The following is a 16,949-nucleotide window of genomic DNA, read 5'->3' as shown; positions in this document are numbered from 1 at the left end:
TGTGTGCGTACGTCCACAGCATTATCCTTTAAGTCAGGTATGTAACATACTTCACTATTCTACATAACTCTTAATATAGCACACCTGATTTCTAATGAAAGGTTGCGTCACAGATCAATTGAAAGGCCAGCCTAGGCGTAGAAGACGTTCTCAGCTCTGAGACTTTGCTAGAATGAACTGTGAGGAGGAGGGACCGATGGGAACCTAAGAAGGATTAGCCTGAATAGACATAATAAAAGCCTGGAGTAAATCTCCACTCCAACACACATGACCCACATCCAGCACAACTACACCCGCTCCATCTGCTGAGATATTAAATACATAAACAACCAGCATGACGCAGAAAAAGGTAAGATATCGCTTTATTGATTAGTCGAATAGACTAGAATAGAAATCAGAAGAGTTTCTTCGAACCTCGTAAGCGTAAAGTGAATTTGTTTTAGGACAGGATATCAGCATATAACATAACAGTTTAAATTTAGTGGCATTAAAGCATCAAACGATTGAATGCTCAGAGAAACCACTCCAGAAGCTTCACGAGACGCTCTCTTCTACACCAGCACATTTCCATAAGGAGATTATTCCCACTCTTTATAGATCGAGCTTCTTTATTATTTCATATAGGACATAAACCAGTTTTATTTCTAGTCTAACTAAAACATCCTGAACTGACGATCCAGAATCTAGCAATCATGCATAAAATCTACACTGAGGAGCATCTGTTTATTTTGCATAGCTCTGCTCATCTCTGAACTGGATTGGATCGTATTTATGATCTTATAAACAACTTCACTGCATACAAACGTTGCGTCCCAGATTTCTTTCATGTAAAAAATGAACCACAATTGGCGTACAGCATGAAGTTTACCAACGGGGAGAGTTAGCTCAGTGGATTTTGTAGCCGTTTTCAAAGTAAATTTAAGTGATTATTCGGCAACATTAATGGCTCAATATGTTTATTAACAGGTCGCACCAACAGTACAAACTGTTGAAGGAAACATGCCTCCAAGCTATGAAGAGGCAAACTCAGGTATCTATTTATCTATCTCTCTCTCTCTATCTATCTATCTATCTATCTATCTATCTCTCTATCTATCTATCTATCTATCTATCTATCTCTCTCTCTATCTATCTATCTATCTATCTATCTATCTATCTATCTATCTATCTCTCTCTCTATCTATCTAGGATATCTATCTATCTATCTATCTATCTATCTATCTATCTATCTATCTTTTTTCTTTCTTGTCTTAATTTGATTTCGTTTCATCTCTTTGCAGGATGTCCAGGTTACTACTACGGCGAAGGAACTTTTTCCTGGGACGACATGTACATCAGACGTGTTTTTATACGAAAGGTAGCAGCTGATATTTCATCTATAATCAAAATCAAAATGCTTGCCAAATAAATCTCACCGTTACCCTCATGGTGTTCGTGCAGGTTTATTCGATTCTGATGCTGCAGCTCTTCTCGACCGTAGCAGTTATCGCTCTCTTCACATTCTAGTGAGTGACTGAAGTTTTGTTTAACACTAATAAATGTCATTTTCACTGGAAAAAACGCTGTTTTCAGCACAGATAATAATCAGAAATGTATCTTGAGCGAATCGAAATAAAAACGAATAATGCTGAAGATTCAGCTTTGATCACGGAAATCTATTACATTTCACAAAACATTCAAACAGACAAGTTATTTTACAATATTACGTTTTTACTGTATTTTTGTTCTGCGGTGAGCAGAAGAGACTTCTTTCAGAAACATGACCCCAAACTTCTGAATGTTTATGTTATGTATGAGTTATGTGTATGGTATATGAGTCATGAATCAGATTGTATATTAACTCTTTGACTTCTCTCTCTGCTTTAGCGCTCCAGTGAGGTTATACATTCAGACACATCCTGTTTTATACTCCATGTCCAAGTATGGAAACTGCTGTTTAATCAGTAATTAAAACGTACTAAAATATTTATGACTTGGGAATTTTTTGAACTGTATTTCTAACTCGAGCTATCTCTGTATTTTGCAGTCTTCTGTTTCTTGTCACGTATATCTCACTGGCTTGCTGCGGTGATTTGAGGTAATATACAGGTTATACACATACAAACTGTGAAAACATCATACTATAATAGCGGCATCCATCTTTTCATTTCTGTATTACAGGAGGCAGTTTCCATGGAATCTCATTTTGCTCACAATCTTTGTGAGTATCAAGATAAATTAAAGGAATAGCTCACCCTAAAACACTTTCACGAACCCTGAGATGCAGTACATTTCTTTCTTCATGGATGATTCGGAGAAATGTTCTGCAGTGAATGGGTGCCGTCCAAACGGATGATGCAAACATCACAATAATCCACAGCACTCCAGTCCATCCGTTAACATCTGGAAAAGAAAAAAGTTTTATGTTTCTAAAAACAAATCGAATTTTACTGTCATTTTAAACCGTTGCTCCTGGATGAAATATGAATCTGTATTTCTTTAATGCTTCCTCCAGTGAAAAATCCACGTCCGTTGTCTCTCGATTCAAATCCACTGTTTGGACTGCTCCAAGAAAAGCTGCTCGATCTATGCAGATTTCTCCCCTGATTCAGTTGAGATTACTTTTTCACTGAAGGAAGTGTTATTGTGTATCACGGACACGTATTTTATCCAGCAGCAAAGATGAATTAGTTTCTTGGATGGCTTCACGAGATGTTAACCGACGGACCGGAGCGGTGTGGAATACCTCTGAATATTCTATCAGCTGTTTGGACTCTTATTCTGACGGCACCCATTCACTGCAGAGCATCCAGTGCATGCTATCCTTCAGTTGCTGTTTTAGAAAGTGTATGTTTTTCGCAATTTTAAAACATCATTGTATTAATATAAATTAAAAATTTTCCCTCTCTGTCATTTATTTCGCATGCTTCTGTGAACGCCGTGCAAACGCAGACTCTGAGCATGGCTTGCATGTTGGGTTTTATCTCTAGGTAATGACGTATCTGTTGTGTGTGCATGCTTTTCCGTGCATATGTTTCATTTCCGCTGAACGTAACAGTGCCGTTCTTACTTCTGCCAGCTTCTACAACACCAAGTCTGTGGTGCTGTGCATTGGCATCACCGCCACAGTGTGTCTGTGTGTCACCATCTTCAGCTTTCAGAGCAAGGTGAGCGAACACAAACGCTAATAAACGTTTTAGTGAGCTTCAGGGTCTTTTACCGTATTTGTGTTACCAGTGATACATGCACATGTGAAATGCAATAACTTTAATGTTGTTTTTTTGACTCTCTAGATTGACATCACCTCTTTTCAAGGTCTTCTCTTCATTCTGTGCATGGTCATGTTTTTCTGTGCTATGGTCATGGGATTTGTGGTTCCCTTCGGCTACGTAAGTGTCCAAAAATATAAGCAAACTAGATAATAAAAAGGATGGCATTGATGCTGGCTTGAGAAGCCTGACCAGAACGATTGAAGCAGTTTAAAAGTGTAAAGTAGTTTTTAAAAGCTCGACATTTTAAGTTTAAGGTCTAATTCTCACTGTAAACTTGAATCAGTAATTAATTACATTTTATTAAGTTGCTAAGGTAGTTGTTAAGTTTAGATATTAGGATGTAGAATATGCTCATTCATGTTGAATATGCTAGTAATACGCACGCTAACATTCAACTAGTTAATAGTGACACCTGGTCCCTAAACAAAAGTGTTACAGACAAATAATTAGCAATGTTTTCACGTTTCTAGCATATCTTGATGCTCCGCTTTCTTTTCCACTTAATTTAACAAGTATTTTTGTTTTTAGATTCTAGATAATTAGCCCTAATGCTAGCTATAATCGTCGCAGTCCTAATCTGAACAAAAGCATTAACCGTCCAAATATAGACACTTTCTGACTGCTTTGTCTTTTGAAAGGTTCCCTGGTTGCATGCGGTCTACGCCAGCGTAGGAGCTGTCGTCTTTACCATGGTGAGAAGACGATTAGTGAAGAAAGGATTACGGTCTTAAACGATGATTATTTGTCATGTGATTAAGGTGATATAACCCTCTCTTTATCTCCTCTCGCGTCTCCTGTTCCAGTTTCTCGCCTTTGATACACAGCTGCTGATCGGAAACAAGCAATATGCAATGAGTCCTGAAGAATACATCTTCGCGACGCTCACTCTGTACCTGGATATTGTGTACTTGTTCACGTTCCTGCTGCAGTTGTTTGGTAGTGGCAGAGAATGAGCTCGGTTGTGTTGTAACGTAACGTCAAATATCGATAGCTGTTCTGCAACCTCAACGTTTTTAGAAACAACACGTGGCCTTTAATTTATTGTTAGGCTTAAAGAAAATCAGCTTCGTACGAATGTTTTCTCAGGAACCGACTTTTCACATTCTGACTATATTTGGTTAGATATCATAGGACAGATTTGGAAATGCCCATCAAATCTGGGCTTTAAGTATAAAAACGATTGCTTGAAAGTAAGGCTCTTTTTCTTTTTGCTTACGACTAAAGATTTTAATCATAATTGTGTGTCAATGACAATCCTCACTCAGCTGGTAGCTGAAAGTTCGAAAGTGGAGTTTATATTAAGCTCAATTATTTTCATATCAAGAATCTGTGTTTTTTCATATACATAAATGTTGTACGCAGTCATTCAGTGTAACGACACGTACATGTAACCATCAAAATAACTGAATATTATAAATATAAATATTTGATGATCACTATTTGTCATCGTGAGATCACTTATGACGTCACTCATGTACTGTAACTTTCACATACAGTTTATTCAGTATTTTACCGTTAATCATATATTATCTGTTGCCGGTTCAGTGTAGTACAGCCTGTCCTTATTAAGAAATTCACATTTCGGTCTATAAAAAAAATAACAGGTAAACATAATTCTGATAGTCCACTTGAGGAACAGTAACTATCCTTGCAACTGCATGTCAACTAGCAGTTAGTAGAGTATTTGTGCACTAGTTACAAAGTTACTTCTAGTTAGTCTGAAGTGGATTATCAAAATAGAGCGCAACCTAATAATGCACAGAAATGAAAGATAGATCCTAAATTGTGTTAGGTGTGCAACGCAGCAGGCTTCAGGAATACACGATTCCCCCGAGTACTGGAGAGATCTCCGCGACAAGGTTTTGGTGTTCGTTGCTAACTGGGTACGATAAAGCTAGAAAATGGAGGAAGAATGTCAGCAAACAAGTATGATTGCAGTGAGTTTGTGGACTGATAATAATGCTTAGAAGAAAACGAAATAAAGGAACCGTGTCAGATCTTTTTTACGTGTTGTGCGTGTTTGGATTTTACTCGTATACTGGTCAGAAATCTCAACGCTCGCGATACACCAGTGAATCAAATCACTGGGGGTTTGTCATTTAATAAGGACTTCATGCACGCTATATGCATTCCATCCAAAGCTGTGGTCATCATTGCAATTTTGAGAGTGATTGGTGCATTTATATGTGGAGGTCACTCCTAAATGTTTGCGGTGTGTACATGGCCACTTAACTTAAAAACCAAAATGTCTAATTCTGAATGAAATATATAGAGAACGTGATGGGGTTAAGTCGATTGGTGGGTTCATGAGATTGCGGCCAGGAGTTAGTTAAACTTACTGATCATTTCATTAAAATGAAGGAACGAAAATTAGGAAATGAATGAATAAATCCTGCTACAGGTCTCAAAACCAAGTCAAAATAGTCAGGCCCGTGATCTAGCATCTCCTCTCTTCTTTTGGGCATCGAGGTCACGACTTTCTGGGGCCTCACTCATAAAACCGTCCTCAACGTGAGCCTACGATCATTTCTCGAATAAGCGTGCGGTTCACAGAGCGAACGTACGAATGGAAAACGTGTCTCTCTTTCAGATGCGAAAACTATGAATTCGCAGATGATCTTGAACTTGCGCACAAATAAATAGTTTCAGCAAATCCAACAACCAATCAGATTCAAGGACTTGTTTTTATAAGGAAGATTTTGAGCATAAAACTACTTGTATTTGAATTTGCTGACTTTAATGACTTTCTTATTCTGAAGCGTGGTAAATGATAAAAGTCGGGGGATTAATAGCCTCCAAAAGAAACATATTTGCATGCATTTATGTGCATATATTTATATTTAAGTTAAATGATTGAATCAATTTGAATATGTTTTTAAGAAGAAGAAGACATTTGGGGGTAAATTAGGAATAACTGCAGGATACTATTATTTACAGTGCATAATTATAAAGTTGAAAAGAAAATAAGAGTCTGCACAATTTATAATAAATCTGAATAATAATAAAAATGCTCAGCTGGCGTATTAATGTACATTGATGAAAATGCTGTGAATAACTGAAAAAAGTAAATAAACCAACAAAAATACAAACAAGATTTTATTAAAAAAATGGAATTCAAGAGATCAGTTTAAAAAAAGGCACAAACAAAAACAGAACATTTTTGTTGTTTTTTTTTTAGTTTTTCTTAAAAAAAAAAAAAGATAACAGAAAATCAGAAACTGTGGCACAGGAAGACAAACGTCCGGCTGGAAGCTCCGGTGAACATGCAAACAAACCACCAAACTGTTTCTTCAGCTACCTGTACAACACGTGTTATCCTATAAATAAAGAATGTTTAAAAAAAGCTGTTCAAGAGACAAGCCATGTGTTCAATAATCACATCACCACCACCACCAGCGCAAACACGTCTCAGTCTCCCGACCCAAAACAACTAACAGCTCGTTTCTTGAGGCACTTGGGTTACAGCTTCAACACAAAATAACTTTATGGCTTTATCTGGCGAACAGCTTGAACACCCCATGTTAGCAGCAACACATTTTGAAACTATGAAATGATCTCCTCCGGAAACTAGCAGCTCTTTTTGGAAAATCTGAACTGATCGATGCGGTTAAAAAAATAAAACGGTAATTTAGATGTATGCGGTCGATCTGAATAAAAAGCAATACATCATTTCATAGTTTCAAAACCATGTTTAATGTCTTGTGTTAATAATGGACGAAACGATTTATCAGCTCCACAACCGAAATAAATCCCCCTTTCCTTCATGAGGCGAACTGCGAAAATGAGTTTAGTACAGAAGATCTGACTCGAATACATCAACGGTAAAGTCACACTGAAAAGGAAAACGACCAGACCATTTTTTTAGTAGGAAACAATTTGCTGTCGTACTCTAAAGTCATGTTGTGTCTCGGTGGCGTAGCTATCTTTGGTGGCCGAACGAATCCGTTCTTTGGGAATCTGAAGACTGATGGTAAACTGTAAAAGAGGTATTGAGCGCGTCTTTGGATGCGATGTCAAGCTATCCTAGACGGTAATCGCGCTAGCAGCTATTTTTATGGATGGAGGAGAGTCTCTTAATGAAAACCATTTAATAGTTCATGGCTTTACATTCATTAAAATGTAAAATGCATCAAGGGAAGCTCTCAGACGGTGCGTCGTGTCTTTAGTGTTTTAGAATATAAGCCCTTGTGTTTCTATCCTATAGAAGAGCCATTCTACTCTACGCTCTTCAAAATAAAGGCGCTTCAAAGGTTCCTCACAGAGATGCCGTAGAAGAACCATTACTGATTTCACAAAGAACCAAAGGCGTGTCTAGAATCTGAGGAACCTCAATAACGTTCAGTGGAACAGAAAGGTTCTTCAGAGGTTCTTTACGGAACCATTTAGACAAAAATGGCACCTTCGTTTTTTAAGAGCGTAAGACACTTCTACAGTATGTTTAAGTGTACGAAAATAACTCGATGATATCAAAACGTTTCATTTTGGATATTCAGACTCCTTCAGACTCCATGATTGACCGAGACAGTACATTTCAAGTAAAACAACAAACAGCACAGAGAAGAACATAAAGAAACTCAAGAAAATGTCTTTCCTTTGCACACAAAAATCCTATTCATCTGGCATTTTAAAAAGGAACGGCGACACGTTTTCAGAAAGTAAAGCTTTGCCCAAACACTACAGCTAATCACACTTGAAGGATAAAATCATGATCATTAAAAAACCAGCAGCATGAAGGAAGAAAGCGACTACATGCGCTGAAGAACTGCTTCTGTCCTTCGTGATCTGTTTCATAGAAGAGTTTTTCCTGCTATACGTGTCTCAGGTATAACCCCAGCACCGGTTGGAAGATATTTCTACAAATCTCTGGAAAAGCCATGATAACACACAACCTGATGACACACACACTGCTAACGTCTCTCTTTTAACACGCTAACAATAAAACACAGGCCTCGGGTCTGGGAACGTATTTGGAGAAATGAGTCTCCGCTTCCAGCGTTTCATCAGAATGAGAGTCTGATAAAAACATCACGATCATCCACAGAACTCCAGTCCATCAGTGAACATCTGGAGGAGTTTGCTTCAGACAAAAATATCTGAAAAAAAACCCTACAAACCAATGTTTCAGACAAAAATATTTAATCATTTTTAATAAAGTTTAACTTTTAAAATTCAGAGCCGTTTTGGACGGTTTCCGCTTGTGAACGGTACTCGATCTGTGCAGATTCTGTCCTTATTCATGAGATTTTTAACCGGAGAAAGCAGTATTATGGATTATGGACTCATATTTCAGCCAGAAGCAACGGTTTGTGAAAAAACATCTCGATGGATTTGCTTCTCTCTTCTCAAGATGTTCATGGGTTGATAACCTGTGCATCACTGTGATGTTTCTTCAGCATTCACTGATGAACACTTCTCAAAATCTACACCTCGGACGATTGTAGTTGGAAACTTTAGATAAAAGGTAGCACAAATAAACTTCATCGTAGAAGGTTAAGACAGGCAAATTTTTTAAATAATCTACAAAACACGTGTAAGATGTAGGCCTTGATTTCCTTCTGTTCTCATGTGTTTGATGGATTGATTTCTACGGTTAAAAAAGAAAAGTGAAGCTTCAGACCAGACTGAAACGTGCATCTGCTTCCCTACAGCCGAGGTCTAGCAGTGTGGGATCGACAAACCTCAAAGTCATGTGTTATCATCACTTTTATGAACTATTTTTGATATTAATAACCACTTAAAGTCACTTCCTCGAGACTCATCTGTACGAAACACTATGATCTTTATCAAGCACGTTTAAACAGCATTCAGAAACCTGAAACATTGGGTGCCGTTACTGTATACACATCAGAAAACTAACAAAATGTTTTTTTAATTTTAAATAAAAAGGAATTGATCGTGAACGTTTGGCAGGTTATCTTTAGATTTAAAATGCCCCTCATAAAACGACTTTTTATAAACTTAATTAAACTAATTTATTCATTTCTGCATCAAATATTTGATACGAACTCAAATGGACAAAGCTTTATTGCCTCGCTATGCAGGAACACCTGTAATAAATAATAAGTTAATGATTGTCTGTTGCTTTAAGAGAGGATTGGATTAGAGTGATTTCATCACTATTTCTTAAAATGGCCGCCGCATGAAGAAGTGGCTTTAAATGGTTTTAAACGCCTAAACATCACACGACAGGTTCAAGAACAGGACAACCCAAAAGCACTGTTTGCATATTAATCTGTACAAAAATATCTTACTGCTGCTGACTGAAGAAAAAAAAAAGAACAAATCTTTAAAAAAGTTGCATATTTTACAAAAAACACATTTTTAACTTTTTTGATCCTCCCATATTAAAGAATTAGTTCTTAAAAATAAGAATTTGCCATTACGTGCATAAAAGAACACATTGTGTTTTCCTTACCCTTTTCTAAAATCAACGTAGTTTTTTTACACTTTTTTTTTTTTCTGTTTTGTTATCAAAAAGATGAACGAGTGCTAGCTCTTCTGCACTTCTCCCACCGTTGGCCGAGGGACTCCTGAAGAGAGAGGAGTCGAACAAAAGATGAGTGACCTCCTTTTATGTCTCTGTCCTACAAAAGATGCCCGCTCCTTTCGTGATCCGCGTCGTCTCCGGTCCTCCGTCGGTCCCGAGAGACTCCCAGCGTCCGGAGCGCGGCGAGCACCTCCACACCACCTGCCGAGGAAAAACGGCTCATGTTCTGGGAAAAGGGGCTCGAACCCTTCAAATCATTCATAAATGCTCAAAACAAAAAAAAAAAGTCAGCAAGTAATGGAGCAGATATTATAACTTTCTTTCTGAAGAACAGAGCTGTAACTGAATAGTTTTGTTGGAAATTTAATTCATGTTTTTTAATGCTATTTATATATTCGATGAAAAATACAGAACAAGCTTTTATTTAATTATCGCTATTATTATTATTTTCTATTTTATTCCTTTGTAATAATCGGCACGCGTACTCATTAATCCTTTATTCTAATCGTGATCTAATTTAAATCGTTTTAATACGCCGGTATATTATCGATGTTGGGACTCGTGATGCTTTTTCACAGGATTCTTCACTAAATAAAAAGTGTTTATTCAAAACAGAAATTCAATTTACAACGCTATTCAAAATTTGGAATTTTCTTATTTTTTTTAATATATTAATAAATTTCTTTATCCATAAAAGATGTGCTAAATGGATAAAAAAGTGATAATTAAGAGTAGAAAACACTGAAATTGCCGTAATATTTCACAGTATTACTGTTTTTTCTGCATCTTTGATCATCGAATCAGTGCAAAACACTGATTATCATCACTAAACCGGTTTTTGACTCGAAACGGCTTATAATAAAAAGTAGTTTATGAATAGTTTATTAGAGGCAAGCCGGTTTCACGTCTGCTCTTACCGTAGCTTCATTTGCTGTGTTGATAGGAATAATTAGTGTGTTCTGAAGGCGTCTCCATGGAAACCTGCTGCTGCTGCTGCTGCTGTCCGCTGTTTTCCTACAAGACAAACAACGAGGATGAGTCAAACGTGGCCGAAGACGCTGCTGGGCGTTCAAAGCCAGGCTCGTCATACCTCTAACGTGACACTAGAGGGAGGCACTGGGGCGTACTGAGGGATGTACGTTCCTTGCATAGCTGCGTTGGGAATATACTGCGGGGGCAAAATGGATACATTTAATGCGTGCCGTCAGGTTTGGACGCTAAACAGACGGCGACGGGCCACCAACCGTGCCGGCGCTGCCGAGAGACAGGTGACTGAGCTGCTGGGTCAGGGGTCCGATCATAGACGTGGGCTGGATGGACATCGAGTGATCCATAGCTGGAGTCAGAACGGCCCCCTGCGGACAGAGAGAGAAGCCCTGAAAACCATGTCCGAACCAAACATCAACATACGAGTGCTTCTTTGGCATGTGTCGGACTCACGGTGGGCTGCATGAGGTACGACTGATGATGCATCCAGGACGGGCTGTGCACCTGAGACACACAGAGACACTGCCTAAGAATCCTCCTTAAACGTGTTTTGAACGTCTATGGATAGCTTACGGCCGGATGATTTAGTATTGTGCATCGATATCGCTTGTGGTATGATTGCAGATGGTGACGTGACTGGAACGGGACGGGTTTGCAGAGCTTTTAAAAGTGACTCGTGCGCTACGTTTTAAAAACACGTATAAGCCTAGAGCAGAAAGGCAGGCATAAGCAGCAGAGGCACAAAAATACAATGCATGGGTCAGAAGGATACATTTTTTCCTTTTATGCCAAAAAAATCATTGGTATATTAAGTAAAAATCACATTCTATCATAAACATATCAAAACTTAATTTATAAGATTAGTGAAATTGTTTAGGACTTTTAAAGGTGATCTTTTCACTATATATACAGTATATAGATTGATATCAGATTCCAGATTTTCAAATAGTTGTATATATCATCCATACATCAATGGAAAGCTTATTCGTTTAGCTTTCAGGTCATGTAAGAATCGTCATTAAAAAATAAATAAATAAATTGCCCAGTGATTGGTTTCTAGTCCAAAAAATCTTAGCAGATCAGCATATTAGAATAATTTCTGAAGGATGTGAAACTGAAGACAGGAGCAATGATGCAAAAAAATAAAAAAAAATATATATATATATATATATATATATATATATATATATATATATATATATTCAAACAGAAATAAATTTTTACTCTATTTTAATCACATAAATATAACCTTGAAAAGCAGAAAAGACTTCTTTAAAAAAAACATAAAAAAATCTCAACAACCCTAAACGTTAAAAATAACCGTGCCCTAGTATTATATTCCAAATGCAATAACTGATGATGACTTTCATTGTTTTATGAGCTACTCCATTAAATATTTAAAGTGCTCAACAGTCTTCTATAACAAATGCTAGGTGCTAGCAGACCGAGTCGTAGCGTCATTACTCAGTAATCCGGCTCTAATGGGCTGTTCAGTGTGTATGGAGCGCGCCGGCCAGAACGACAGGATCTCAGCGTACATTATTTGCTTTCGCCTGTTCATCCATCAGCACTCAAAAGGTGTCAGAGTTCCCACAAGCCTCGGCTCTGAGTCACTGCGGTCTGATATCCTCAGCGAACACACGCTGTGAGTCAGTCTTTGTTTCCGTCCGACTGCTGTCGGCTTTGGCACGCGCTCAGCTTGAGCTCACTATCACAACAAAAACCAAACGTAAGCTGGATTGACCCAAAGTCCCAGAAACGGCTGATTACAAACGGAGTCGTGCAACGAATGAGTGAAACCGTGAATGAACAAACTATTTTGCTTTATTAAAGCATTTCGATCGACCGTGTAACTCAAGCCGAGGAGACTAAACTCAAGCCCAGTACATTTTTGCCTGCAATGGCTGAACACTTACGATGCAGTCGAGGAGTCTCAGGTAACACCTCATAGATTTTACCTGAGGCTGCGGTTGATGTTTCTGCTCCAGTCACGTGAATGAAAACCAGGTTGCAAAATATTCATTGTGTGTATGTTGTGCAATGATATTGGGTGAAAGCGATGCCGCGACGCTGTATACAGAACGCACGGTTATGCATAAAACGGATGTGATTATCTTGAAGACACTCGCCTGGTAGGATGGTACTTGTGAGGGCATGTACGGAGACAGAGAGGTCTGAGCGATCATTCGGTTCGGAGCGATGCTGTACGGAGGAGAATAAAACCTGAAAATAAGAAGCAAAGACATTTTGTGCCGTTTCATGTTCATTTAAAAAGCCATTGAGGGATTTCTGAAGAACACCATGTTGGTGTAATGTAAGTCTTAAAGGGACGGTTCACAAATCTGTCATCATCTGTTCATATGTGGTCACTCCGCATTCATGAGGACTTTAACGCAAATTAAAATGCTCTTAATGAAACCTAAGAGAAAGAAATTGCAACCGCGCGACCAAAATATTAATGCTTGAATACATTCATAAAGGAATCATGAAAGTCATTTCTGTGATTTCTTTATATCATGATTCATTTAGGCTCTAAATCACACGCAAACATTCATCTACGCACATATATAAAACACACCAAATATGGTAAAAAGAAGCTGAAATCTGCTTGATTGATGCACGGGAACCAACGAGGTTAACGATGACAACACAAACAGGGATACACCTTTAAATACTGCTCTAAAGCGCTTTAAAATGAGACACATTGAAGTTTCTGTGCTCTCACCCGTTCTGTAAGGCCGCTGGGTCGTAAGCGAGCGTCATTCCTCCCTGAACGCCGAAAAGAAAGTGACAAATTTGATATAAAACGTGCAATATCCGTGTAAGCGCTTTGTTGAAGTCCGCAAAGAGAGCTCTCGTACCGTTTCACCATCTCTAGCCCAGGGTCGACCGTTCTGTAGGTATTTTGCCTGGTTCTGTCGCTTCTTTTGTCCTCCGTCAGCAAACTTGCACAACAACGGTTCTGTAGGTACTAGAGGTGACGAGTAAGAGAACAAAACCAGTCAGAAGAGATTTCTGCATCATCTAAATGTATGTTTTGTTGGGAGAGGACTATATTTGGCTGAAATTCAAAATCTGGAATCTCAGGGTGCACAAAAATGGAAATATTGAGAAACCGCTTTCCAAGTGAAGACTATAGCAATGCTTGTTATTAATCAAAAATGACTTTTCGATATGTTTACGGTAGGAAATTAACAAAATATCTTCATGGAGCGTGATCTTTACTTAAAATCCTAAAGATTTTTGACGTCTAAAATGTTTGCCTACTGCTACAAACACCGCTGTGCTGCTTACGACTGGTTTCATAATCAGTAAAGAATTCTTTCATTTTAATTTAATGTCGCAAATAAATCATATATCATCTACCTGGCACTCCAGGTGGGGTTTTGATATATTTTCCATTAAAATGCTGAATGATGGCTTCACATTTCTCTGTGGATTCCATCCTGTTACACAACGACATCGACAAACAATTAAAAAGATGGGAAGAGTAGGTCAAAATACCAAAAAATCTAAAGCGTAAGTGAATTGGTGTTACTCCACACTGGTTTTTATTCACTATTAATGAAGTACCTTGCGAACCCCACTCCTCTGCTGGTTCCGTTGGCGTCCCGTAAGATCCGTGTGGAAATCACCTGACCGAAGGATTTGAGCATGGCCTCCAGCTCCTGCTCGTCCATGGACACGGGCAGGTTAGAGATGTACAGGTTGGTAGGGTCCTGCTCCTGTTGCTAGAAACGAACGCAAAGCGTAAATCTGAATGACTGCACTTTTCAGTCTGTCTTTTTCGACTTTTCAGAGCGATACGTTTTCAGCAGCCATTAACATGTTCCTTAAGCGCTCACACTGGTAGCAGTTTAACTGCCGCGTCCATTTTGATTCAAGAAACATACACGGAAAAACTAAATGCACTATTAATAAACTCATAAAGACTCAGATTTTTAGGTTGCAGTTTTTAAGTGGTTATTAAGTACTATTTATTATCATATTTGCCTCATATATCATACATATCACATATACATTATCAAAACACACACACGTATATATATGATTTTGTGGTCTGGGTCACATAGGTCAAAAACACTGATCATCTAGATCCTTATATTAAGTTTATTCTGAATATTTTTTTTTTTTTTCATTTACTTGCATTTCATAATTTGCATTTTCTCCGCCTAAATAAGATTACGCCCGTGTCTAAAGATTAGCTGCAGCTAGCATCTATTTTTTTTCATAAATTTGCCAACGACTAAGACATCAAATATATTATATTCTACAATTACGCATGCCAAGATACGTAAAACAAAGCATACAAAACGACTGAACAAATCATCAGTTTCGTTTGTGAGAATCAAATGCCAGCCGCCTTCTTCCTGATCGTTCCTTCAGAAAGCCTTTACACCAGACTCAGATCAGCACGAGAGAAACAGGCGAAAGCTCTGTCTCCTGTATCCACGAAAGTGGCGCTCGCCATCTCTGTTAGCACACTAGCACGCTACACTTAGCCTGTGTGAAGCATGCATACCCAGACGGTGACCTACTACAGACACTGGCCAGGATATACAGTACACCAGTGAGCACACTTCACACAACACCGTCCTCGACCTGACCTTCTACCGCCAGCGTGATCACAGTGAGCTGCACAGATCCCTTTCTTCATGCATTATTTAATCAGACTGGCAAGTTAGCCTGTAAAACCAGAGATATGAAATAATAGTCTTTTTTTAACGGAACAGTGTTGCTTATATAGTACGCTTGGCATAGCGGGCCTATAAAGATCATAACAGAGGATGACATTTTTTTTTTTTTCCCCAGAAGCCCAAATTATACAAATGCTTTTTATATGATCTTTTTAACAGTATAGTAGATACATAAAACACCACTGAATCTGTCAATTATCCGTCTTAGTGAGATGATTTCAATGCTTAGCTCCGGTGTTTTGTAATGCAATGCAATGATGACTGAGAGATGGACAAACAAATGTTCCTCAAAAGCCTTTCTTTCTAAAAGTAAAGTCTAGTAACGTTGCTTCGGTGGAATAAGTGCTCATCTTTAAAATGAGTAGCAATATAAAAAACAGTAAGGACCTAACACCTGAAGCAGCTCTCGAAAAAGCATGAAATATTAATCGGACAACAGGAGGCATGCAGTAGACTGAGTGTAAACAGGTTTAACAACAAAGTTTTGATGGGGTTGATCATTTAGAGACGGATGCCGCTCGCTGAGAACGGACCGCACTTTAGTTTAAAGGGACATCGTTGCAGTGCAATAACGCAAATAAGTGTGGAGTAATATTAATTAACATGTGCATCATTTACTGTTAGTGCTACAGCAAGTTCAGAACCACTTCTTTTAGCGATGAAAATGCAATTAAATAAAAAATGTTAGGGATGGACAGTTTGGGAAGATGTCCAGTCAGACTCAGGACTACAGTTACATACAACTGCATCGTAACCACGGCAACACACAGCCATTGTTTCATCATGCATATTTCTATGGCTGCGTCTATAGAATTAAAGATTAAACAACACCATTAGAATATGTTTAAATGACTGATCAGTAGGATACTCTTGCTGCGACTGATTGAACGATCAATTCTGCTTAAAACGCTAACGGACCTGTTGCTATGACGCCAAGTCCGGGATGAGCTTCAAGAACCGAACAGTCCAAGATCAGGAGAAACACTCAACAGTTAAACACTGCGTTACATCAAATCATCTAATCATCTAATGCATTATTACAGGATTTTATGTAATGATTAAGCAGCGGGTCTTGGTGACAGAAGCAAGTGATTCAAAAACAACACGCAATAGACAAAAAACATGTAACGCATTCAATTGAAGCGTCACCATTTGCTTTCTTGATAAAATGCGTGCAGGTATGGATCCACTGTATGGATGTCTACCTAGCAGTGTGTGTGTGTGTGTGTGTGTGTGTGTGTGTGTGTGTGTGTGTGTGTGTGTGTGTGTGTGTGTGTGTGTGTGTGTGTGTGTGTGTGTGTGTTTCCTTGTGACCTTAACACACTCCCTACGAGAAACAGAGGGATCGACTTCAAAAGACTACAACAGAGCCATTCACACACACACACACACACACACACACACACACACACACAGAGCAGCTAAACGGCAAACAATGCCACAAAACGTGCCAGAGAAAAGACTCAAGACAGCCAAGAGACATCTTTATCTAGTCAAATATGTGTCAATTCATCTTATCAGTGGGAA

At 38.4% G+C, this 16,949-nt stretch overlaps 2 protein-coding genes across 4 annotated transcripts in view; one reads left to right on the top strand and one right to left on the bottom strand.

Moving 5' to 3' along the window:
* The first annotated feature begins 226 nt into the window (after positions 1-226).
* On the top strand, positions 227-5,756 carry faim2b (Fas apoptotic inhibitory molecule 2b). The gene is made up of 12 exons (XM_043251638.1): positions 227-349; positions 967-1,030; positions 1,281-1,357; positions 1,441-1,505; positions 1,867-1,920; positions 2,027-2,077; positions 2,161-2,200; positions 2,932-2,969; positions 3,059-3,146; positions 3,273-3,368; positions 3,890-3,943; positions 4,055-5,756. The coding sequence occupies exons 1-12, from the start codon at positions 335-337 to the stop codon at positions 4,202-4,204; spliced, it is 792 nt and encodes a 263-aa protein (XP_043107573.1). The 5' UTR covers positions 227-334; the 3' UTR covers positions 4,205-5,756.
* A 648-nt stretch (positions 5,757-6,404) lies between these two features.
* The window catches only part of rbms2a (RNA binding motif, single stranded interacting protein 2a), a 29,441-nt gene continuing 18,896 nt past the window's right edge, over positions 6,405-16,949 (bottom strand). For all 3 annotated transcript variants that reach the window (XM_043251428.1, XM_043251430.1, XM_043251429.1), the window contains 10 exons: positions 14,299-14,456; positions 14,092-14,171; positions 13,587-13,696; positions 13,451-13,494; positions 12,855-12,948; positions 11,179-11,229; positions 10,983-11,093; positions 10,829-10,906; positions 10,656-10,752; positions 6,405-9,939 (listed from right to left, as the gene is read on the bottom strand). In XM_043251428.1, coding sequence (XP_043107363.1) covers positions 10,663-10,752; positions 10,829-10,906; positions 10,983-11,093; positions 11,179-11,229; positions 12,855-12,948; positions 13,451-13,494; positions 13,587-13,696; positions 14,092-14,171; positions 14,299-14,456 — 816 coding nt within the window. In that variant the 3' untranslated portion in view covers positions 6,405-9,939; positions 10,656-10,662. The remainder of the gene's footprint in view (positions 9,940-10,655; positions 10,753-10,828; positions 10,907-10,982; positions 11,094-11,178; positions 11,230-12,854; positions 12,949-13,450; positions 13,495-13,586; positions 13,697-14,091; positions 14,172-14,298; positions 14,457-16,949) is intronic.

This window comes from Puntigrus tetrazona, chromosome 11, assembly GCF_018831695.1.
Source record: "Puntigrus tetrazona isolate hp1 chromosome 11, ASM1883169v1, whole genome shotgun sequence".
NCBI classification, from domain to species: Eukaryota; Metazoa; Chordata; class Actinopteri; order Cypriniformes; family Cyprinidae; genus Puntigrus; species Puntigrus tetrazona.
This window is presented reverse-complemented; position numbering and strand designations above follow the sequence as displayed.